This window comes from Herpailurus yagouaroundi, unplaced genomic scaffold (genome assembly GCF_014898765.1).
Source record: "Herpailurus yagouaroundi ecotype Mexico unplaced genomic scaffold, PumYag 77, whole genome shotgun sequence".
Lineage (NCBI taxonomy): Eukaryota > Metazoa > Chordata > Mammalia > Carnivora > Felidae > Herpailurus > Herpailurus yagouaroundi.
This window is the reverse complement of record NW_024412388.1, coordinates 37,663,625-37,689,577: the sequence shown is the minus strand read 5'-3', so window position 1 is coordinate 37,689,577 and position 25,953 is coordinate 37,663,625. Positions and strand designations below refer to the sequence as shown.

The following is a 25,953-nucleotide window of genomic DNA, read 5'->3' as shown; positions in this document are numbered from 1 at the left end:
TCACCCGGAGGCTGGACCGCCACAGGGACGGGAGTCCTGAACTGAGACGCAGCGCGCCCGGCTAACGCCAGCTCTAGGGAACAGTGTGACAACAGAATGGGATACATGCCACAGATATTGTCCTGGAGCATCTGGGAGTGGTTGTGACTGTCAGTGAAGCTCCAGTCCACAACCAGTCAGTGACAGCAGAAGTCTGACACACAGGTTCCCTTTGGATCAGGCAGAGGGAAGGAGGAGGACAGGGTGATGAGGGTACGTGAAAGGACAAGTGGGGGTACACACATGCCTTAGACGGAGGCCACACCAGGGTGCCAGTCCAAGCTAGTCTGATGCAACCAGAGCTTGGCAGAGTGAACTGGGGAGGCTTCCTGGAGGAGGTAATACCTAAGCTTGGGTGAAGGATGGTGCCTTTTGCTGAGACAAGCACATCAGAGGAGAAGCAGTTTGGTGGGAGAGGTAGAGGAGGCTGAGGGCACGTGGAGCTGGGAAATTATAAATGCAGTTAGGGACCAAGTGATTCAGGTCTCCTTGTCTGTACTTCTCTTTGTGCTGCTCCTGCCACCTGAGGGACCTGCCCCGTCCCCTTCCTTCCATCTACTCCATCTGCCTGAAAATCTTCCCATCCATGGAGAATCACCCATCCTTCCAAGGTGAGGATGAGCTGGTAACCAGGGACCATGTTCTGGAAAGGCACACCCACAGCTGGTGGCAGGAGGCTTCACCTGCACCACGGCTCCCGCCGGAGCTTACGTGCCCTTCCACACGTATTGGGCCAGCTTGGCCACCATCCCCTCTTCCTCTTCCCCAGGCTTCCCAGTCCGCATGCCCGGCCGCCCGCATTCCCCAGCTCTCCTGGCCTAACTGGAAGGGAGACAGGTCTCCTCCATCCAGAAGAAACAAGATTAGCTGTGTGACCTCAGTCAAGTCAGAAAGCTCCCTGGGCCTCGATTTCCTTGCGTATACAACAAATTTAATAACCCCAGCCCTGCCTACCCCACAGCGCTCTAATGAGAATGAAATGAAATGCAAATTGTCACCTACTGTGTTAAAGGTACACAGGTTTTTGGTTTCAGTAGAAACCAAATACGACATAATTACATTAAGCTGACTCTTCCTTTTCTTCTCTTTGCTCATGGTAGTTTTTAATGTTTTTACAGTGAATAAGAATTACTTATTTAAAAAGGTCAGAAAACTAAAGTTTAAAAAAAAATGATACTCAGGAATTGAGAGAGGACTAGTATTTTAAAATTGAACTGGGGCATTTCCTGTTTTGCTAGTTCATGTGAGGATTCTCTTTCCCAGGTATTATTACTGTTACTGTCATCATCTGTGAGTGTGGGTGCTCAGCCTCATCTAACAGGTGGAGAAAGTGAGACTCAGGGACACTAGGTAACTGGCCCTGACACCTGTGGTCAGTCACCTGCCAAGCCAGCACCTAGTGGTCCTCACGTTACGGAACAAACATACTTTGGTAGGACGTCTTCCTGGTGTTGACATCGCTTGTGTTCAATTTTTAATGATCACGTGTGTCCGGGTGCCACAAATCTAAATATATATACAGTGAAACCTCAGCCATCCCAGACCTTTGATTAACACATGAATCCTGGCACCTGAGTTTTTGAACAGCTACAAACTTAAGTATCAACTTTTTAAACATCTTTAGATCGTTCTTAGAAGTTGTTCTCTAGAAAGATGATACTCCTCCCTGACTTCTTTTTTTTAATGTTGTGTGTAGGAGAGAGAGAGAGAGAGAGTAGCAAGCAGGGGAAGGAAGAGGGGGAGAGAGAGAGAGAGACAGAGAGAGAGAAAATCTTTTAAAAAAAAATCTTTTTTAATGTTTTTATTTATTGCTGTGAGAGAGAGACAGGGCGTGAGCAGGGGAGGGGCAGAGAGAGAGAGGGAGACACAGAATCCAAAGCAGGCTCCAGGCTCCAAGCTGTCAGCACAGAGCCCGACGCGGGGCTCGAACTCATAAACTGAGAGATCATGACCTGAGCCGAAGTCGAACCCTTAACCCACCGAACCACCCAGGTGCCCCCTCGAGAGAGAAAATCTTAAGCAGGCTCCACACCCAGCATGGAGCCCAACTCGGGGCTCAGTCTCATGACTGTGAGATCACGACCTGAGCCAAAATCAAGAGTCAGACACTCAGCCGACTGAGCCACCCAGAAGCCCCCTCCCTGACTTCTTAATCGGAATATACATTAAGTGATTTAGCCTTTTCTTAATGCCTAAGGATAGCCATTCTGATCCTAGCTGTACCTGAGTGTACATAACCTCATCATGTCCCTTTCTTCTCTGACTTCCATTTTCTCAGTAACAATCAGAATAACTAATATTGATTGAGCACTTACCACATGCATTGTTCTAAGTATGAACTCATGTCATTGTCCGACCCCTGGGAGGTGGATGTTGTTATTACTCCTGATTTACAGACAAAGGGAGGCACCAGAGTTTCAGTAACTTGCTCAAGGTAACAGGGCTGGCAGGCCATGGAGTCAGAATTTGAACCCAGGCAGTGGGGTGTCGAGCGTTGGCAGGCAGGGCCTCATCCTCCAAGGCCCAGGAGGCATTTGGTGGGTACGGACGCCTTTCCCACCCCCGCGTGGCCGCGGCCTCGGAGAGAGAGCGCACCCTCCTCCAGAAACTCATCCCAGCCTTCCACAGGCCACTGGGCGCTCCGTGGAAACTCTCTTCTCTTCCCAGCTCCCAGCTCTTGCCACAGTTTAGGAAACTTAAAGATCCTCATTCCTTCTCCTGTCGGCCCTCCGGCCCTGCCAGTTCTGAACTTTATACCTTCAGCCCTTTTCTGGCTCTTGACAAATGGAAAACAAAATCATTCTTAGGACTGGTGCATGTGTGTGTGTGTGTGTGTGTGTGTGTGTCTGCCCGTAGAAAAAAATGACATTTTTGGCGCTTTCCTCAACTCCAGTTGCATAACACCGGAAGAGACGAGGGGCTGGACAGAAACTCAAGGAGGTGGCCGCAGCCTCCTGCCCACCCACCCCATCCTGCCCTGCACCACACAGCAAAGCCCTCTGCTGCCCAGTCCCTTCCCCTGCCCTTCTGCAGAGAATTACTGTCGCGGCCTCAAACCCAACCTGGAAAATGTAGCATTCCTGCCCACCTTCCAACCTCATCGCCCACAACTCCCTGGCACGAACCCTTTTTTCCAGACAAACCAGGCTCCTCATTGATCTCAACACATGTTTCATGCTTTCCTACCTCGGTGCCTTTGCCCACACCGCTTCCCTCCAGGACCGCCCTCCCTTCTCCTCCCCCCGCATCAAAATCTACCATCCTTTGAGGCCCTGCTGGAGACAAGGACTAGTCAAACCTGACCAGTACCTAGCATGTGCTGCAGTGCTGGGGATACCATGAGGAAGAAGGCAGGGAGGTTTGCTGCACTCAAAAGAGTCATTAGAAAGAAATTACACAATGACAAACGGTGAAAAGCTTCCCTGTTCCGCCTCTAGTCACACCCCCTCCGCCTAGTGGGTCTCTCCCTTCCACCACCATCTCCATTTATGAGATTCTCTTAAATCTTTATGGTTTTCCAATGCCCACCTCTTCTGGGGAATCTTCCAGAATCCCCTGTCCAGATGTAATTATTGCCTGTGAACTCACCCCCCCACACACACACACACCCATTGCTGGCTTTGGTGGACCCTCTCCATGGGCAGCCCTGTTCCAGATCTCATCACTGCACTTACACAGTGGATGTAATCCCTGATCCCGCAGCCCCGGGGCCCCTGACCACATCCCTTTCCACTTACCCCACTGTGCCATTCAGAGACCACGATGTTCTGTGCGCGCCATGTTGTAACAAGGTTTGGAAGTGCACCAGTGAAGTCATGATGCCTATGGGGCCCGTCTGATGTTGCTATGCGCTGTGAGGCAAGCCTCAAATGTCTCAATGTTAACTGCACAGGCCTAGAAGTCTGTGCCGAACAGTGTCATTCTTATGGTTAATGTTGGCTCATTTTTTATTCTTAAATTTTGCCCCAAATTATTATCTCAGGTAGCTTTTTTTTAATTTGTTTATTTTTTAATTTACATCCAAGTTACTTAGCGTGTGGTGCAACAATGATTTCAATGCCCCTTACTCATTTAGCCCATCCCCCCCTCCCACTCTTAGGTAGCTTTTTGATATATCTTTAATAATTTGTAAGTGGGTTGCTTGACAGACAAACGCCGTGGGGTGAAAAGACACAGCTGCAGCCAGCGAATATCATCCTGCCATTTCCTGTCCCCAAAATTGTTCCAGAATGGGAACAATGAAAATGTTTTCATTAATGATGGCTGTTCGAAGGTAATTTGGTAGGACAAGGTACACTCAGTGAGGAAAAGGCCAAATCAAGGTAAGGCAGTGTTCATTCTAGAGTAAAAGCAGGAGAAAGCTAAATCAAATTCTGTAATCACAACAAGCACTGAGGAGGGGACAGTATCTCACGAAGATAATGAGAATTGAGTCCAAGATGCAATCATGCCTCAAAATTCTTTAAGAAACTGCTCCATTTTCCTGGAGTGTTAGCTCATCAGGGGAGGTTACCACCCAGCCCTGTTTTAAACAGAGAGGATGGGCACGTGAAGGGGGAGGGGGAGGGACGGCTTTGCTGCCAGCCCACCATACTCTCCTTGATGATCCCACGAGATGACCACCCAGGCAGCTGCAGGGACGTGTGCCCAGGCAGCCATCTGTCATGCTGAGGAGGATCTGCCCTACTCAGCCAGCCGCTTTGGAAGTCAGTGCCCCACTGCCGTGGGAATACAAACTGGTACAACCACTCTGGAGGACAGTATGGAGGTTCTTCAAGAATAGAGCTACCCTACGACCCAGCAATTGCACTACTAGGTATTTATCCAAAGGATACAAAAATGCTGATTTGAAGGGGCACATGCACCCCAATGTTTATAGCAGCGCTATCAATAATAGCCAAATTATGGAAAGAGTCCACATGTCCATCGACTGGTGAATGGATAAAGAAGATATGGCATAGGGGTGCCTGGGTGGCTCAGTCGGTTAAGCATCCGACTTCAGCTCAGGTCATGATCTCACGCTCAGTGAGTTCAAGCCCCACGTCGGGCTCTGTGGTGACAGCTCGGAGCCTGGAGCCTGCTTCCGATTCTGTGTCTCCCTCTCACTGCCCCTCCCCCACTCACACTCCGTCTCTCTCTCTCTCTCAAAAATAAATAAACATTAAAAAAAAAAAAAAAAGAGGTCCTTCTGGAGAATGGAAAGCTGTAGAAGGCAACAGAGAAGGAACAGAGAAGGAATGAGAGAAACTTGTTGATGAGAAGGAACAGAGGAACTCACTGCATCCTCACAGAAGAAAGCAAATAGTCTGGTGACCATCAAATGTCCTCAGCCATGGAGAACGGGCTGCTGGGGAACTTGGTCCCTTCCATCTCTGGGAACCTCCTTCCTCCAGTGAGTTAATGAGGAAACACTTCACCTGGTGCAGGAGACGGCACCAATAAAAACAATGCAATCACAAGGCCTAGAAGGATCTCTGTGATAACTTGCCATAGAGATGCAGAAAAATTGCTTGCAATATATGATAACATATCAGTACTCCTGAATAAAAACAAACACCTGCAAGGGTATACACAGTTCAGTGGGTGACCAGAATCCCAATGCCGATAATGCATTAATCCCTCTCTCCCAAAATTAAAACAGGATCTCAAAAAAAGTAGAGGCTGGACGAAATCAAGTGTCGATAGCTGCCGAATCTAACAGTGAATGTGGATGCAGTTTGTTGTACTGTTCTCTACTTCTGCCTACGTTTGAAAACGCCTGGGTGGCTTGGTCGGTTAAGCGTCCGACTTCGGCTCAGGTCATGATCTCACGGTCTGTGAGTTCGAGCCTCGCGTCGGGCTCTGGGCTGACAGCTCAGAGCCTGGAGCCTGTTTCAGATTCTGTGTCTCCCTCTCTCTCTCCCCCTCCCCTATTCATGCTCTGTCTCTCTCTGTCCCAAAAATAAATAAATGTTAGGGGCGCCTGGGTGGCGCAGTCGGTTAAGCGTCCGACTTCAGCCAGGTCACGATCTCGCAGTCCGTGAGTTCGAGCCCCGCGTCGGGCTCTGGGCTGATGGCTCAGAGCCTGGAGCCTGTTTCCGATTCTGTGTCTCCCTTTCTCTCTGCCCCTCCCCCGTTCATGCTCTGTCTCTCTCTGTCCCAAAAATAAATAAACGTTGGAAAAAATAAATAAATAAAAATAAATAAATAAATAAATAAATAAATGTTAAAGAAAAAAAATTTAAAAAAAAAAGAAAATGTTCATAAGAAAAAGCTTTTAGCAAGTTCTCAAAAATTCAGAGGCTCATTATAGCTACTGCTTCTACTTTTTAAACACTGTTGAAGTCTTTGTGGTTTAGGACTACTGATTACATCAGGCTTAGAACTATCCTCTTTGTAGTATATGCAAAATAAAGATTCTTGTGTGGCTGCAGGAAAAAGAGGGAAGGGAGGGAGGGCAGGAAGGAGAGGGGAAGAGGAGAAGGGGGGGCAGGGCAGGGCAAAGTAGGGGAGGGCGCTGAGGACCATGGGCATGAGCTTTCTCAGGAGCCCAACCAAGTCCCTATCCCAGCTCCTCCACACTCTAGCTGTGTGACTGTGGATAAGTGCGTACTACTCTCTGTGCATCTATATTTGCTTTTGGAAAATTAGGATACTGCCCCCCCACAGGCTTGTTGTGAAGCTATAATTAAATAACAGATGTTGAGTACTTGGCACATAGTAGGCACTCAAGAAATCCCGACTATGACTACTTTATCAAGATCTGTCCTTTACAAAGTAGACACATCCAGGAAATTCTATGCTCTATAAAAGAATTCGCCACAGGGGCCCTTTAAGCCCTCAGCCCTGCTAGTGCATTTTAAACGGGATTGAGTTTACAGAAACCCATTTACACATGACTTTTCAAGAACACAGCAGCCAAAGCACTAATGAAGGCAGGCAGATCTACAGAGAGAGCTCCCTGGGCAGACTCTCTCAGATCCTGTCCAGCAGGATTCTCTGAAAGACTGGAGACTGAAAACATCTTCTCTGAAAACCCACAAAGACCCACTGGCTGCCCTCTGGGAAGCCTTTTTTTCCATGCATATTGGGAAGGGCTGTGCTATCTCCAGCTATGGGTCCAGGCTTATGAAGACAATGGCAATAGGCTAACAACATTCACTAACATTTACTGAGGGCTTCCTACGTGAGCGGCATTGTGTTATTGCCTGTGCATTATCCTGCACAAGTCAATAAAAGCTAACGCCTGTATAACCACAAGTGCTCCCAGGTGAGAGAAGTCCCTATAATTCCTCATAAAGATCTCAGAGGGTATCATGATCTCTACTGGCTGGGTTTTTTTCTCAGGTAGAGACACTGAAGCACAGAGTGGGTACGTCATTTTGCCCAAGGTCACCCAGCTGTAAATGATGGATGAGTAGAACCAGTCTAGCTCCACAGCCCACCCCATCCCAGAGCCCCTGCTCCATGCCCCATGCCCTCTCCCCACCAGCACTTGATCCAGCAGACAGGACTGTGGGGCCGAGGGTCCCCTCGGGAGGCACTGCCCCTCCCGCCGCCCCCTCCCCATCTCACTTAGCCCTCCACAAGCTGTTGTCAATTGCAGTGGAGTATTTACAGCAACCAGCGACCGCTGCCACCTCTGGCCACGTGGGCTATAATTTGATGCTCAAGCTGTTAACCAGCCGCTTTTGAGCACTGAGCTCTTCATACATGAGTGTCTCTCCCAAGAGCCGGGCTGGCTGCCTCTCGGCTGCTCCTGACGCTTGCACACCTCTCCTGCTGGCCCCGGGCGTGCACACACACACACAGGCTGAATACGCCATCACACAGACAACTCCTCATGCTCAATTTTCGCCACGAAACGGTCCGCGTTCACTGCTCAGAACGCACCCCCAATACGCATGATGTGCCACAGAGGCCCCCAGCCCACCCCACGCACACATCTCCTGTCATCCACACCCAAGACTACAAAGTAAAAGCTGAGGACGTTCCGGCTAAAGCAGAATGCACAGGGGAGCAGCTGCTGGTCACACCTATCCCAGATATATTCCCAAGAGATACGTTCTCCCCACATAATTATTTATGCAAAAACTATCCACATACTCAACTCTGCATTACTGTAACCAGAAAAATACCGAAGATAGATCTTCACCTGCTTGTGCTAAATGCCACCATCACCAGGATGTGCTTTCATCTGATCACTTTTTACCTAAGTGGTAGGTAGATAGGGAAATTCGTTGTCCCCTCTACTTCTGCATGTGTTTGAAAATGTTCATCCTGATGCGTGTACCCGACTCTCCATCTGTGCGCCAGCGTCTGCGTGTGCCGTGGAGTAGGGTAGGGGTTGAGGGTGGTGCATGTGCTCACACACTAGCACGCCTGCCTCTGTGTGTCTGTTTGCACAAAGCAGACCCAGCACTTTGGCTCTGTTGCCGGCCCTCTCCCCAGGGCGTCTTTGCAGCGTGGGGCTACCCTCCACTTAACTAGCCAAGAGCAAACACATCACCGAAACCAGATCCCCACGCCACCCTCCATTAGTGTAACAATGAAAGGGGGTGGTGGTGAAAGAGGTAAGAGAGCAGGGCATAAGGCAGGCAAATGAGAGGGGGTGACGACCTTGAGGGCAGAGGAAGAAACTGGGGCCCATCAGCCCTAGGGGGAATAGATTCGGGAATATGTGCTCATCCACAATCACCAAGAAGATGGCCCAGGGCAGTGGAAGCAGACCGATGGAGGATCTGAGGAGGACACAGGTTCCCAGCCCCTCTGAGGCCTTCTGGGTCACTGTGTCTCTGAGGACAGGGATCAGCCTTAGCCCACTCCCTGGAGGTTCCTGAGGTTGGAGCACCTGGGAGTCCCCATGGGTGTAGACAACAGGGTGAGCTTGAGCTAGGGGCCTCAGTAGAGCTGGCTTCTTACAGATTTCACACTGGGCAGAGACAAAGGCCAAAAGGCTCAATGGGGAAGGAAAGACAGGGAAGAATGAGAGAAGGAAAAAAGCATGTCTGAGTCCAAGGGATGAGAAAACTGAGCCCACAGGAGACCCAGCCTGCACTGACAGCATTAACGACAGACACTCTTGCGGCAGGAGTCAGGTAAGGACCCGGGACCAGGGTGGCTCCTGCAGCCTTTGTAAGCCACTGATGAAAAAGCGAGTCCTGGGGCGCCTGGGTGGCGCAGTCGGTTAACCGTCCGACTTCAGCCAGGTCACGATCTCACGGTCCGTGAGTTCGAGCCCCGCGTCGGGCTCTGGGCTGATGGCTCGGAGCCTGGAGCCTGGAGCCTGTTTCCGATTCTGTGTCTCCCTCTCTCTCTGCCCCTCCCCCGTTCATGCTCTGTCTCTCTCTGTCCCAAAAATAAATAAACATTGAAAAAAAAATTAAAAAAAAAAAAAAAAGCGAGTCCTGCCCAGTGTACCTCTAAGCTGCTGCCAGTTCTCAAGGACACCTCCCTGGGGCCAGGGCCGTGCAGGGCCGAGTGCAAGTGAGTATACCTTCCTCAGCGGACCCTGCGGCAGGACCCAACTGCGGGTCCAGGGAGCAGCAGGAAGCCAGTGGGAGAAAAGGAAAAGAAAACCTGAGAGTGGGGGCAAGGGAGAAGATGGCCCCATGGAGTGAGAAGATCGGAATTCAGGTCCTACCGCTACCTATGGTACAACCCTGCAAACAGAGGCTGCAAATACCTGTCTCAAGGCCCTGTGAGGACTAAATAAGACTGAGGGCATGGAAAGGCTTTCTAAGGAGGTCTGTGAGCCTCCTCGCTTTTCAACGTTTTTTTTGTTTTTGTTTTTTTTTTTTTTTTTTGGGGGGGGACAGAGAGAGACAGAGCATGAACGGGGGAGGGGCAGAGAGAGAGGGAGACACAGAATCGGAAACAGGCTCCAGGCTCCGAGCCATCAGCCCAGAGCCCGACGCGGGGCTCGAACTCACGGACCGTGAGATCGTGACCTAACTGAAGTTGGACGCTTAACCGACTGCGCCACCCAGGCGCCCCATTCTCCTCGCTTTTCAAGATTGCCAGCAGGAGGGAGGTCACGGACAGGGTGGAGATGAGAGTGAGCAGTTATCTGCCAACATGGAGATTTCATCATTAATACTTACATATATATACCTCTATGCCTTGCCTCATCCCACAGAGGATTTGAGCTGACGGAAGAGGAAAAAGTCCCTGACAGACCGACCACAGGACAGATAGGTGAACAGAGGAATGAAGACAGAGGCAGGAAGAGGGCAAGACACATTCAGGGAATGAAAAGTCCTCCATTCAGATGCTCAATTCAACATTTATTTACTAAGCATCCGCTATGTTTGATTTCAGGTGACTTTAACCGGGGATAGAAGCATGGCAAATGTGGGTTTATCCCTTTCCCTCTTCCTTTCCTCCTGCACACACAGCTGGAGACTATTTCCCTTGCAGGGTCCCTTGCAGTCCAGTGGAGCCATATGCCTGGATTCTGGCCAAGGAAAGTGGTCAAAAGTGAGTGATATCTGCTACCTGCAGACCTGACCATTTAAAAGATAGTCTCTCCCATCAGGCACCTGGGTGGTTCAGTTGGTTAAGCATCTGAGTTCGGCTCAGGTCATGATCTCACAGTTTGGGGGTTCAAGCCCAGCTTCCGGCTCTGTGCTGACAGCTCAGGGCCTGGAGACTGCTTTGGATTTTGTGTCTCCCTCTCTCTGCCCCTCCCCTGCTTGGGCTCTGTCTCTAAAAAATAAATAAACATTAAAAAAAAATGTTTTAACCTCCTCCGGAATTCTCTGATCTCTCTCCTCCTCTGAGTTTAGAAGATCCCATGGAGAATGCCAAGGACCTAGACCTGGGGTCCACAACCCCCAGGAGGTCAGTGGTAGAATCCGTGATGAGGGAGTTCCATAAACTTGGATGGGAAAACGTTTATCTTTATTTTGACATACATCTGAACTGAAATTCAGCACCTTATTCAATTATGAAGGGAAAAACCATAGTAGTGTTCCCCATGCCTGTAAGTCTGCCACCCACAGAAATCGCAGGTGTTTTTCTGCATCATGTTAAGTTGTTGCAGAAGAATCAAAAGGTCATTTATACTAAGAACACTTAGAAATTGTACCATTAATCCCATTGCTTTTTTTATTTAACGTGTTATATTATTATTGTATCGAACATTTATTCTATTGTTTTACCACATATACTATCACATTACAAAATTTAAAAAATTTTATACTTGAACTTGAATATGATTAGTTTCTTTTATAGTCCTGTGAACTGGATTTTATCCATCGACACATCCTTACTCTTAGGGGTCCACAGGCCTCACTGGTCTCACCAAGGGGATCCATGGTACAAAAAAAGATAGGAACTCCTGGGGGCGCCTAGGTGGCTCAGTCGGCTGGGCGTCCGACTTCAGTTCAGGTCATGATCTCACAGTCTGTGAGTTCGAGCCCCACGTTGGGCTCTGTGCTCAGAGCCTGGAGCCTGCTTCAGATTCTGTGTCTCCCCCTCTCTCTGCCCCTCCCCTGCTCATGCTCTGTCTCTCTCTGTCTCAAAAATAAATAAAAACATTAAAAAAAAAAAAAAGATAGGAACTCCTCCCCTAGAAAATGGTGGAGCCCCCAGATAGAAGGTCCTCGGTCTCTGAATGACTATATGGAACAAAGTATCCCCCACCCACTACCACCACCAACCTTTGGATGAAGAGATGGATAAAAAAAAAAATCTTTATTTGTTAAACTACTAAGACTACTAAGACCTTGAGAACCACCTATAATTATAATACAGAGGAGAGTCTTGTGACCAGGGTAGGAGTACAGGGTACACCTCTCAGCTTAAGCTCACTGTGGACTCACTCTTAGCTCTCCTAAATGCCCTTATTCACAAAGGATGGAGTTTCCAGGATGCCCTTCCCTCACAGCCAATCTTCTACTATCACAATTCTCCCAAACCTTCAAGGCCCAGCTCAAATGCCACTTCCTCCAGGAAGCCTTCTGTGCCTCCTCTCCTCTCACAGAACTTGTCAGCCCTGACCCGAAGCACCAAGAGCCAGCAACATCAGACTGTGAGCTTCCCCGGGGGTAGACAGTTGGATAAATTCCCCCTGCTCCCCAACCTATACCCCACCCCTACAATGAGCCCAGTCCAAGGAGGCCCAGCCACAGCAGGGCCAGTAAATATTTGCTTCATGGGAGGCAGGTGGGTGGTCAGGGAACTGTCTGTCTGATTCATCTCTATTCTCTCAGCCTGGTTCAGGTCCACAGAGAGAGTATGTGCGTTCAAGAAAAATGTGTGATGGTGGGGCAGGGGGCAGATAGCTAGTGCTTTCCCAATTGGGGCCACAGGTTCCCTCCTCAGAGACTAGTTCTGCCCAACCTGGATTTTACACCTCCAGGCCTCTGTCATTTGGGTAGCCAGATAAGACTTAGAAGTCAGGAAGGAGTTAAAAACAAGCCGAGTCCTCTCCAACCCCACAGAAAGATACCTCTGGTGGGTCCCAGCTGAGTCAGCTCTTTGTCCACACCCTTGAAAGCCACTCCCTCTGCCCACCCCTCTTCCTCTCCCAGCCTGCCCCGCCCCCAACAAGCATTTGGAGCCTCTGCCCTTGGGCTGGGAGCACTCAGCTCTGTGTAGCTCTGGAAAACCAGTCCTCTCTCCGTGGACAGCTGCTGCACGGGGCGGGGCGGGGGGGGGGGGGGCAGGAGAGGGTACCCAATAGCCCAAGAGTTTTCTGGAATGGAGTGAGAAAGGAGATGAACCGACCTGGAGTAATGGCCCCTCTTTCCCTTCCGGTTATCTTGCTAGTGGGGCTCTGGGCCCCCCAGGTCCTGCCCTGGGTACTGCTGTGCCCACCCCATCTCCCTGCCGCACCGGGCACCAGACACCAATATTGCTCTGTTAAGGATCAAACCTCTGAATAATATCAACTGTGCTCATCTCTAGGAATGCGACACACTTTGGAAGCACTGCCAGACCCATGGTTGATGCATTTACTCACGTGCCAGGCCTTGTGCTGTGTGCTGGGACCAGTGTGATGCATCGGATTCAACTCCTGCCCTCAAGGGGCTCCCGGTCTGGTGAGGAAGATGGAGCAGTAAGCAGAAAATCATACACCACAATCAGTTCTTTAGAAGCACCAGGGGTGATAGGAGCCCAGGGGACAGGATCTAAGCCCAGGCTTGGGTACAAGGGGCAGAGAGGGAAGGTATCCTGAAGGAGGGGACACCTGAATTGGGAGGGAACCAAGTAGAAAGGGAAAGAAGGGACAATCAATGCATGAAACAGAGAACCGCTGGCTTGTGGGCTTATCAAAGGGTAGACACCTAGACTCCTACAATCATTCTTTTAGTGAACAACTATTTGTTGTACCAGATGCCACGCTGGGGAGAAAGATCTCACTCAGAATTGAAGGGATCTCATATCCCAAAGCCAGCCTGGCTTCCACACCCTACTTTTGAGAGGCAGACTACCTCTTCCAAGTCCAAGCACCTGGGGAGAGGAAAAGAAGCCTGAAGATGCCCGGGGTGTCAGAATGCAGGGTGAATCCCGCCTGGCAGTGGATGGACAATGGTATGGTCCTGGTTCCCTGGCCAGGACTCCCTGCAGCTGCAGTGACTGGCAATCCCAATGGTCAGAGTTGAGCAGGAGGGAGTTTGGGGCGATGGCTGTCCCAGTAGTTTCCAGCCTAGCAGAGTCGAGGAGCGATTCACCTCCACGATCCATTCTTCAGCTCTTCTCAATCAAAGCCCTAGCTATTCTTCCCTCAGAGCCCAGAGTACAGTTTTAATTAGATATGCATTTGTGTGTTTCCTCCTCTCCTCCCCTAGATCACCACCACCCTGAGGCCAGGAACAACATCTGTTTTGTTCACCACTGTATCCTCAGTGCAGGGCAGAGACAGGCACAAAGCTGTCTTAAAAAGACTTGTCGAAATGAATGGAGACTGATGGGTGGATGTGGAAGGACATTCCAGCAGATGAGGGCAGCCTGGTGATGAGCTCATTTCATTTCACCAACCGGGACACCGGGTCGGAAAGAGGGTGGAGTTGCCCCAAGACAAAGCTGCCAATGTACCTGGAGGTGGTGGGGTGCAGCCAGGCCTGTTACTGGGGCGCGAACACAGGCACAGAAAGGCATAGCCTTGGCCCCCAGGATGCCTCAGTCTCCTCAGAATCAGTTAGGTCCCTTTAGGATCCCTCCTTCCCCACCCTCAGCCATCTTCTTGGCCTTGTAAACTCCTTGTTCCCGAGGCTGCAAAACAGGCACAGCATTCTCCTCAAACGGAAGTCCCAGAACGGCCCTAAAGGGCCAGGGAGGTAGGAGGAATGGAGCAGGACCAGTGGGGGCTGGGGAAGGAGAGCCTTGCTTCGGTGCCAGAGCTAAGGGATCTACAAGGACCCGACAGCTGTGACACCTAACCGGCGCAGAGAGCCCAAGCACAACCGCTAGCACGAGATCGACCCCCGGCAGTTTAGGGTCATGCCTGGAGCTCAGAAGCTGGCGGGCTCAGAGCTGAGCCGCCCCGCTGAGCGCGGGGTCACCCCTTTTAGCCTTAGGTCTGCCAGCTTCGTAGCAAAAGCGTCCCGGTTTGCAGAACCAGCCTCTAAGGGAGGGTCAGACCCGGGCGGGGCGGGGCGGGGTCACTCGGCTAGCGCCCGGTACTCTCAGGGTACTTTGGGGCCAGCGGCGCCCCCAGGTGGCAGGGCCCCGCCGGCGCTCCGGATTCGGGTCGGGGAAGGATTCGGGAACTTCGCTTCTCTCACCCTCTTTCAGGGAGCCTCGCGGACTCGACCCGGGCTTCGCCTTTCAGGAGTTTCTTCTTCTTCTGAATATTCTTTGCAAGCATCTTTGGGGCTCTTTCTGCTCACAGAATGCAAGTGGCTGCGCCCGCGCATCTGAGAACAAGAATCCTAGACGCAAGCGCAGAGGAGATAAGTCACCTGAAAGTCACCCCAGCTACAGGGGAAGCAAAGACGAGGCCCGACCCTTCCGCTTTGGCCGTGCCCATTCGCCTAGGTCTCTACGGACACCCACTCTTCGGACTTGCCTCTGAGAGCAGTCGTCCTGCCCCCAGGTACGCCCCCCCCCCCAGGCTTTGGGGGGCTTTGGCCACAACCCCACAAAGTCTGAAGTTCTCCAGTTTTGGTCTTGGACAGGGACACTGGGAAGCGACAGAACCAAGACCCCTTCCCCACTCTGGTTTTAGGACTGTTCTCCCTACACCACCACCACCACCTGCACAGGGGCCCAGTTCTCCAGCTCCCATGAAGTGCCCTGCCTCTCTTGCTCTCTTGCCTCCCCCCTAAACACTCACACACTCCTCTGGCGTCAGGGTGAATAGAGACAGGAGTAAAAGGAGCTGGGGTAGAGGCTCCCTTTCACCTTTGGGGCCAGCCTTCTACTCCATGCCACCCTATCTCAATGCCAAGTGCAGACACGCAAGGGACAGGGCTGAAAGCTCAATGAGCTTCCCAGTGGTGACTCCCCATCACGTTCACTCCCTATCTTCCCAAAGGAGACAAGTGCATTCAGAACAGAGGAACGGAGGCATCCCTGGACCCTTGGCCACCTCTCTCTGGCCCTGCCATAGGAGGGAAAATCGCCGGGTCTAAAGTAGAAGCCCCTCAGGTCCAGAAAGGAGGAAGCCAAGTCTTTTCTCTGCCCCTTGTGTAATGGAAGCCCCTAAGCAGCCAACCATTCTATGTCCCTGGAGCCCCAGCACAACCTGTGGCAAGCCAGCACCATCCAATTCTGCACCCTTGCTGCAGAGGGAGAGCTGAAGAAGGAGTGAGAATTCTTCTGCAGACTAGAAGAAGGAGCTGGGAGAAGCTACTGACCACAGACTTGAAAGGCAAGTCCAGGCTAACGTGTTCCAGCTCCATTTCGCAGACGGAGAAACTGAGGCTCAGTAAGGGTGAGAACTATGGGCCCAAGGTCACAGAGAGGCAGCACCCTGGTTGGAATCATGAATCCTCTCTCCTCTTCCGCTTGTCAGCCGCCAGTATGAGACAATTAACCATCTTCAAGGTAGGTATTAAAATGAAGACTGAGAACGAGGGGGAAAGAGGCATCAGGTCTCTGGTACGAAGATCAGAATCTTTATTGCTGCCTGCCTGGCACATGCGCACACCCTCAGACGCGCTCTCCCTACCCACCCCCAGTGCGCACGCGCGCGCGCACACACACACATACACACACACACACATACACACACACACACACACACACACACACACACACACACACACGCGGCCAACACTCCCCCAGACCTCTACCTCTCAAAGCCCTGAAGCTCAGCCAACACCTCCCACCTGGGAAGGAATGGCTCTAGCCAGAGTAGCCTGGGACCTAGGTGGCCTGGATTTTCTTCCCGTGTTTACAACAGTCTAAAAGGTCTGAAGTCAGTTGGGGCACAGGAAGCAAGGCTTGGAATCGCCAGGTTCACCAACAACAGACTCATAGAAGTAGGGAGAGAGGGGTGCTACTGCCTGGGAAAACTGAAGGAAGAGCAGTGATTGACTGGAAAACTCTGATCACCACCCCCCAAACCCTTCTCTCAGCCAAGCTGGTACCCAGCCTTCTGCACAGCCTGGGGCTGGGGGAAGGACTCAGCTGCCTTCCCCAGCCCAGGAACCCAGAATATGGCAGAGCACAAGATGCTGTTGCTCCCCTGCACTCCTCCTGACTGCTGCCAGCACCTCGTTCACCTCAGGTGAACTGATTTCTTCCTGATTTATCTGGATAATTGACGGCTCTCCCACACCTTGATCTCGACTTTCTCACACCCTGCCTCTGGGAAGGAAGGAGATTCAGAAGCATCCATAGCCAGACAACACTTCAAGATTTCTCTAGAGTACAAAGGGAGATGCTAGATTTTTAGTTTCCTCAAAATATCTAGCCAAATGATTTAATTACCAATGCTGATGCATTAGAGGCTGCAGGCTACACAATGCTGAGCAACTTTGGGCAAATTCCCACCCTTACCCTTCCTTACCCTGACCTATTTGCCCATCAGCTCAATATTAGCCTTGGAAGCCTTGCAAACTCCGGTGTTACTGGCTCCACAAATTGCACCTACCCCCTTCCTGCTGGAGGATAGTTTCCTGGAAATGGAAGGGTAGGCTCCAAAATTCCCCAGGATCCCAGGCCTAGTCCCTCCGTGCAGGCTGGAGGGAGGGAGGTTCACTGCAGCTGGCATGAGAGTAGGTCAGAGGCCAGACAATGGAGCCCCTTGGCTACTCTGGAACAACCTGGAGCCGTGGTGAATCAAAGGCAGGCTAAGAGGGTTAGACACCCCCAGGAAAGGGAGGGAGCAGGAGCTTTCAGCAGGAATCCAGCCTGCTCCACTGTTGGTCAAGTCACTGTGCCCCTCTGTGCCCCCTCACTGGGTGCTCTGCATTCTGAGCCTTGTCTGAAGTGGGGAAGGAAGTAGGGGGAAGACAGGCCTCAGTCTTTGCTAGAAGAATGGATGAAGAGGCTCAAAACTTTGGCCTCCTCCTCTACACCCCTACAGACACCCATTCCTAACCCTTTCACCCCAGCCCTCCACACCTACATTCCTCCAGCCTCTGCTTCAGCTACCCAAGGAGGGGGATCCACACTCTTGGACTCATACTGATACAGTCACAAATATAGCACATAGAATCACTCACAACTATTTCTCCCCAAGCACAGTCACCCAGATGCGCCGATACATACAGGTCCTCTCTCATCCACAACATATACACAGTCACAGACCCCAAACATCCAAAAAGCTGTGATACCTGGAACCATCATCATAAATTGGAAATCCACCATCCTTAACTCTTAAAACACCAATTTTTTTTTAACTCAAATATGGTGATAATGTCTTGTTTTGCCTTCTCCTTTGGTTCTCAACTACTGAAGTTAGAAAGCACGTAATGACACTAGGTAGACGTTTGCTGCTGTATATCTGACACAATGCCCAGCACATAGTAGGTGCTCAATAAATATTTGGGGGAAGAAGGAAGAAGCCAGACAGGAAAGAGATCTCCAGGACTGGAGGCAAATTAAATTGCCTGTGTTCGATTCTCATCAGGTAACTCCTTAGACAGGAAAACTGCTCTTGGACACCAGACTAAGTCCCGATGTTGACCTCACTTAAAATCTTCAGATGATCAACAGAGGAACCCAGATCAGAGGCCAGAGCAGCTGCCTGGAGTGCATCAGAACCCGGGAGCGGCCTAGCAGTCCATCTGCCCTCGAATTACTATATCAAAGACGCATGGGTTTGCAAAAGGACACTCAGGACGATCCTCTATCCTCCCTCTTGCCTGGGGCTCCACAAAGCGTGACTGGCCAGAGTGGCCCAGGAAGTTGGGAACTGGGAGAAAAGCCAGCCCTCCAAGCCCCGGATCCGACTCCTTGTACTGGGAGTCCGGGTCTTTGGATCCACTCCCGGGCTCCGAAACTGATCTGCCGTGAGATCACGGCCTGGTACCTTCCGCCCTGGTGCAGAAAGTGGCTCCTGCCATCTGGGTCTGAGACTAATTTAAGCGATAACCTCACCAGCGGCCCTCTTCGACTAGGGTGACGCTTGAGGAAGTGAGAACTGGCCCAAAAAGACTGAAACATTTGCATGGAACTCTGCACTTCAGACGTGAACCCACTGGGCCCAGGACAAGAGGCGACTCCGAGGGTAGGGAAGGACCAAGTGGACGGCAGGGGTGGAGATCTCCCCACACTCGGCGGGGTCCCCACACATCTGCATCTAAATGGGATGGGGCATCTAAGTTAGGGAGTCCCAGCAGCACCAACACCTGCTGGGGTAGAGGGGCGCAAAACGAGGGCACCCTGTAAGCGGCAGGAATTAACTTGGACAGTAAGCCCCGATCCTGTCCCCTCAGCGCCCCCCCCCCCCACTCCTCCACACAGACTCTGTTCTGCAGTGTCTACACAGATCATTCGAAATATGCTTCTCAAATCGAAGGGACAGCATCGAAGGAACAGATTTAGATATATTGTTACCCCAATATTTTGTCTTTTTCAGTCCTAAAATCCATGCAACCGCAATTCCAACGGTACTTCTGCCTGCAGAGACAGAAATGTCCCGGAGGTGAGACCAGTCTAAGGCGATTTTCCAACATCGGGGTAACGGAGCACAGACCTACAAGGCCCCGGCTTCCTAAGGCGAAACGCGCGGGACCCTTGTAGCCATAACTGTGCGCATCTCTCCAGCCGCTCCTGCGGAGCCGCTGCGCATCCCTCGGGAGCCACGCATCTCCGAGTAACTGAAGGGCGGGGTGAAGACCGGGACCCTGTCGACCCCCTCCAGGAGTATGAAATTGCGGCGAGGAGGCTGTCAGTGGCCGGGAGGAGGGCACCCGGCGTAGACCCCCGCCGCAAGGAGAAAAGCGAAGACGCAGACCGCGAGCGACTTGCGCTCAGAGTCCGTGTGGAACGAAAAGAGAGTGCTCCGCGGAGACCCGGGACTCAGAGCTGGGAGCCGAGCGCGGGTGGGAAACGACCCCAAGGATGGGGGCGCCCAGTGCACCCCCGGGGCGCAGGCACGGGAGGAAATCGCCTTGCTTCGCAGCAGTCCGAGGTCTCGGCCTCCGGCGCGGCCGCAGCGTCCGGCCGCACCGCTCTCTCGGCTACGAAAGGAGGCGGTGCCCGCTCCGCCCCGCGCTGCGCCGCGCCCACTTGCTCGCGGACAAATTCGTTGCCGAAACTGCAGCTAGGAATCTCTAGCCTCCCTACAGCTTTCTAGGCTGGTACGCGTCTACGCCGACCTTAAAGAACAAAACAATCACGCTCCAAAACGCCAATGAACATTTGTTTTGCGCTCAAATACCCTGACAGACGAAACGCTTAGGAGGCTGAATTATCCTGTACGACCTTTGCCCACCTCAAGTTCTCTTTCACCGTTTCCCCATAAATCCCAGAGCGCCAGCCCCAAGGACAAATGTGAGCTGGGTCTCATCATCCCGGTTGGTCCTCCAGGACGCATCTCCAGTCCTTAGCCTAGACAACCTTTGGAACCACGTATCGTAATAATTTAGGCACAAACCCAAACTCGCCTCTCTTCTCTTTGGCTGGATGCGCAGGGTATGAATTAAATTCCGAATCCGGTCCGTAAAGACCCTATGTGAGCTGCCTGCTCCAACCGCTCGAAATCCTACGAGGCACGCTCCACACTCAAAATCTTTTCTCCTTTTCTCTTGCAGGGTCCCTCGTTTAAACAGCATCGGCGCCTTTATTCGCCTGACCCTATGCGAAGGAAAACCCGCCTGATCGGTCATTGTCTGGTCCGCGACCGCCCCCACCCCCGCCCCAATCAGTGTCACAAAAACGCCCCTTTCAACGGATTCCAAACCCTCTTCACCCGGGCTCACCGAGCCTTCAACTTCATTAAGTGCGCGCTACGGCGGCTCTGGAGGAGGCGAAGTTTAAATAAACCCGAGCGGAGAGGGAGGAGGGGTGGGCCTGGGGAGGGTTGCTAGTTGAAGGGGAGAGAGAGAAGTGTTTTTGAAAAGGGGAAAAAAGTCATCAGGGGAAAAGCGCTTTGTAACCACGAAGACGCGCCCGCTGTGGCGAGAACAAATTGGATATGGAGGGGAAGTGTCCGCCCCCACCTCAACTCCAGCTCCTGGGTGGTCCGGGGAGCCCCAGGAGAAAAGAAAGATGGGGAGGAATCGGCGGTGAAAAGAATTAACCACTTTAATTGGGCTGCAAGAGAGAAGTGGGGAGAGGTTCACCGATGTGCCTCGATCACCCAAACCTAATGTCCTTCAATAAATTAAAATAAAATGCCTGCCCCTGGTCGTGGCTGAAAGACGTATGTCAAAGTTTGAGAATCAAGGCTGTTCTCAGCCATAGAAAGTAAATCTGCAAGATGGGGTAAATTCTGTCCGGAAAGACCCCTCCCCCTCCTTGTGGCCTCGGGCCTCCCGGCGCCGGATGAAAAGGAATGAAATTGAACGAAATTGAACGAAATGAAGTGAAATTGACCAGTGAAATTCGCCAATTTTCTTCCCCTTTAAACTGCCCGCTCTCAACAGCACTCTCTGAACCCCAGGCCGATTTCTTAGCATTTTTTTTTTTCTCACCTCGAGAGATGAAGGTGTGCCCTGGATATTTTCTTATTGTCACCGATTGTTGGGGCCTGCGGGGGTAGAAGCTCAGTTGTCTCTACCAGGACTGGGAGGGAACCCACAGAAGCTGCTCCAGATGGGATGGCCTATTTTCTCCTCCCAGGAGGCTGATCCCTAAGTAAGCCACCTTACACAGAACACGCACCCTTTGCACCCACGGGATGGGAAGGGGCCATTTACAGAATCCCTCTGCTCTGTGGATTGGGAGGAACAAGACAGAGGGCTCTACCTTACAAATCTGCAATTCCCTCATCCTTCTTCCTGCTCTTCCCTACAGTCCAGGTCTCAGGTGGGTCCTTGCCAGTTCCTCATTTACAGGTTCTGGGCCCACACAACCCAAAGGACTCTCAAATTCTAAACACCCTCCCATCTCCCCTGCCTTCAGTAGTGCAGGTCTCTCAGCAATTCTTTTTTTTTTTTGGTCTTTTTCAAGGCTAGTTGGGCATCTGTGGCTTCTTTCTGCCCACCCCACCCCCCAGCCATAATCTGAGCCAGATCTGGCCTTCTTGGCCCATGGTGAAACTAGGATCTGAACCATGGGTCTGTGGCCTCAAGTTTCTTAGAAGCCCCTGGAAGGGTGCATCTCACTCTTCCCAATGCTCTTATTTCTATCTTTTCCTGCTACGGACCCTCTGACACACATATAGATAGATACAAGCAACATGCTCAGATGAATTCACACACACACACACACACACACACACACACACACACTTTCACAATCACACACTGAGGAGTCCAGAAGGATCTGCTGCTTCTCCTGGAAGTAACAGCTGAAGCAGTTATCTATCTATCCACCTTCTGGCTGACTTAATTTTTTCTCTTCTAAAGAGGAAAAAACCAACTGATAAATCTTTTACCTGCAGCTCCAACCTAATACCTGGGAGTGACATACTCATGGTAAATGAGACCATGTACGCTATAAAATGTTTTATTGAGGGGCAAACACACACATGGTCATGTCCAACCGTTCTCAAAAGAAATGAAATCAAACTCCGCAACCGAAGCCAACCAAGCAGCCAGCCAGAGCCATTATCCCCGTATCAGCAGGCATTTCGCTCTTTTGACCGCTGACTCTAACCTTACTTCTTGTGGGCTGTTTGATAAAACCCTGGGAAGGTGGCCCACCGCATTCTACCTCCCTACCCTCCCGCAGTGTCTCCACGAGATGGAGGAGAAGGCACCTCACCTCTGGCAAAGGGGCTGCATTTACTCCACGCGCCTCCAACCTTGTCCCTCCTCCACTGGGGAATGGGCTGAGAGACTTCGGAGCCTCTCCTCAGACAGGAGACCAAAGCTCCTCAGCCCTGGTGTGTTCTTCCTACCCTGATCCTGGTTCTGACCCTCCTTCTACAGAGCACTCTGTCCTCTACCTCTTCCTCCTTTCCTACTGTTGCTGATGCCTGAGAATCTGGCTCAAGAGGTCTGTGGGGCTTCTCCCTGCTTGACCCTCTCAAGTTCTCTACAACTGGTTCCCTGACCCTGTCTTCCTCCTTCAGTGTGTCACCCACCGTCACCCAACACTCGCCCTCAGCGTGCATCTATTTTCCGTGAAGGCAGCACTGCCTCTTTCTGCACCTCCGTATTTCTCCTTCTCTATTTCCGCGGTTGAATGTACAGAGAAAGAGCTAACTAACCATCTTTGTTTCCCCCAAAGCATCACCTCTCGCCTAACATGCTTGCGAGTCCAGCCACCTGGAGTCCCAGGCACAGGCAGCAAGCTGGGAAGCTCAATGGGCTTATGGAAGACTCAGCCAGCCCGATGGTTTTGCAGTAGGTTCTGGCTCTGAGCAAGACTCAGGGGTTCAGGAGGTTTGCTTTAACAGAGTAGGAGGACCGCACTAACTCTCCCCTTTGGCTCATAGTGTGCACTTCTAACTCTTGCAGGCTGGAGGAGAGAGGGGTTCCACAGTCCCCAGTGCAAGCTTTTCACTCTGACCAGTCCACGGTGGTGAGGGGGAGGGGTATCCAAGGGACGATCTACAGCGGCTAAAGAGAAATCTCTCTCCTCTCAGGGACTCAGAAAAAGACTGTGACAGAGAATCACAAACAGACCCACATTCATGAACTTGCAGAGGAATAAAAAACACAGCTATCCTAAAATACAACTCACCTCCCACCCCCAAAGAAGGGCAAAAAGCAGGGATATGTGATGACCCTCAGAAACACAAACAGGAATAACAAGCTCCACAAAAGCCTCCACACACAGAGGCGTACAGAATATGCATCAAGACACATTCACTGAAACTGTACTTCGTGGGTATAATGGCCATGAGCACTGGGCACCCAAATAAGCCCAGGCCACACTAAAGTCTAAACGAGAAGATGAGAGTTCCCAGGTGCATTTGAAACAAAACCTCTCTGCAGAACCCCAGGCGGATATTTAGGACCAGAGTGAAAATGAAAGTGCTAGAGGGGTCACAGGCTTCCCAGAATCCTGGCCCCATTGACAGCCATAGCCAAGGCCACGATATCCCCTGTACCCGATAAGCCCCAGCCCTCATTTACCTGTCTGGGCTGCCCAGGGCCCTTCCTCACTCCCTCTCTGCCCCGGAGCTAGGGGTCTGGGAGAGCCCCAACTGGCAAAGGGGAGTGCAGGCAAGCAGACAGAGCTGGTGACTGCTGAGTTCACATACCTTTATTCAACTGACACCAATGGGGAATGGGAGGGGGGGAAGACAGATTTTTCTTTTCTTCCACACAAACCATCAGACGATTTCAGAGTCTCCCCGCGGTGGAGAAGTCTAAATCAATGCACACCCAGTGGACAGAGAACGCAGATAGCAGCCCGCTGTACAGATATTTACACATAATTACAGGACCCCCTGCCACAGGATGTGCCCTTGCCCACCCCACCCCCACCTCTCCAGTCCTTGACCCAGACCCTCCTCTCCCACCCCAACCTCATTGCCTTAGCTACAATAAATATCCCAGGGCCTGGGACAGAGCAGAATGCTGTGAGGGCTGCCGGCCCTGGATGGCTGGACCCAGCCGGCCATGGGAAAGGGGAAAAGTTCCTTCAAAAGCACCCCCCAACACAAAAGAGGGAGGATGTTCCTCAGCGCAGTGGGATCCAGAGCTTCTGCAGGGATTGTGGAGACCCCTCACTTAACCTCTCCGTTCAACTTTGCCTGTGTAGAAACTGCTTTAGGCTTCAGAGAAAATGAACTTCCTTGGAAAACAGCAAGAAAAAAAAAGTTGAAATTTTCTTTTAAGCACAAAGCGGATAATAAGTGTCTTTAAATTATAATATTGGACAAGCAGGGCCTCAAAGTTGGGGAAGAAGTAAGGGAGAGGCAGAAAGGGAGACCTCTCTGTGCGCAGTTGGTGTTTCTGGCGGAATCCGCAGGGCCTGGGCAGACATCCCTCCGGGAAAGCATTCCTCCGGGGCCTCTGAGAGGCGCAGAGGCTGGGAAAAAGTGAAGGCTCCCCCCCACCCCCCGCCGCCCCTTTAACTGCTCAAATTGCAATGGGATCATGAATTGCGACTTCATCGCGTCGACCTGGGCCTCTCCCTGAGCGATGGAGCCCGCTTCGTCCCAACTATCGGCAAGATTCTGAGCATGGAGCCTGTTCCTGAAGTGCCAAGTCACGCGCGCCGACTCAAGGTCTGGAGACTCTTCATAAATAGACTCCCTGAGTTCCGCTGGGACCGCAGGAGCTCCCGGGAGAGGCTGAGGAGTGCGGGCCTAACTGGCCCTGAGCTCGACGTGGTCAGAAGTGGCAGCCACTGAGGCCGGCGACTTTGCTGGCAAACGGGGGCCCTGAGGACAGGAGCGCGTCCCCGGGATGCGAGAGGCGGATGTGGCCGGCCACGGGAGCTAGGGCTGGGGCAGTCAGCATGGCCAAGACCTGGGCTTGACCCCCAGGACCCGCCGCCGCCGCGAATGGCGATCCCGGGGAGCCCTCGCCTCCGCCCGGGGGTGCTGCCCCGCCGCCACCGTGGCCCATGATGTGGTCTATAGAGAAGGAAGGCCTCTGGCCGGCCGCGGCGCCCCCGCCGCCCGCACCACCACCCGCGTCCGTCTTGAGGCCCTGGCGCAGGAGGGCGGTGGACAGACCGGCCGCGGTGCCGGCTGCGGGAGGGCTCAGCGACGCAGGGTAGAAGGCTTTGGCACAGCCCAGCTCCGCGCCAAGGAAGGCGGGCAGGCCTGCGGGGCCGGGGCCCGACCCTGTGCCCGGGGCAGGCGCAGGGGCCGGAGCCGAGGCTGCGCCCGCGAACACCGAGGCCGTCGGAGGTCCGGGTGGAGGAGCAGCGGCGCGGCCCGGGGGTACCGACAGCTGACAGGGCGCGGCGGCGGCGGCGGCGGCGGCGAAAGCGAAGGCGTGCGGGTGTGGGTGCGGGTGCGGGGCTGGGCCCGGCGGGGGTGCGCCGTAGGCCGGGAGCGCCAAGCCGTAGCCGTAGCCGTAGGCGCCGTAAGCGGCAAAGCCCGGCAGGAAGGCGCCGGGGTCCCCCGCCGCCGCAGCCCCGCCACGCAACAGCAGCTCCGGATGAGGGTGCGTGTGTGGATGCGGCGGCGGTAGCGGCTGCCGCTTGAAGCGTTTGCGGCGCCGCAGGAAGCTGCCGTTGTCGAACATGTCGGCCGACTCTGGGTCCAGCGTCCAGTAGTTGCCTTTGCCCGGGTTGCCCGGCTCGCGGGGAATCTTGACGAAGCAGTCGTTCAGCGAGAGGTTGTGGCGGATGCTGTTCTGCCAAGCGGGGAACTTCTCCCGATAGTAGGGGAAGCGGCCGCTGATGAACTCGCAGATCTCGCTCAGCGTCAGGCGCTTCTTGGGGCTCTGCAGGATGGCCATGGTGATGAGCGCGATGTACGAATAGGGCGGCTTCACCAGCGGGCTCCGCGTCGCCGCG

General features: G+C 52.5%; 1 protein-coding gene across 1 annotated transcript in view; it reads right to left on the bottom strand.

Moving 5' to 3' along the window:
- Positions 1-24,294: 24,294 nt before the first annotated feature.
- Positions 24,295-25,953, bottom strand: part of FOXD2 (forkhead box D2) — a 7,263-nt gene continuing 5,604 nt past the window's right edge. Inside the window, exon 2 of the mRNA XM_040455977.1 lies at positions 24,295-25,953. Coding sequence (XP_040311911.1) covers positions 24,816-25,953 — 1,138 coding nt within the window. The 3' untranslated portion in view covers positions 24,295-24,815.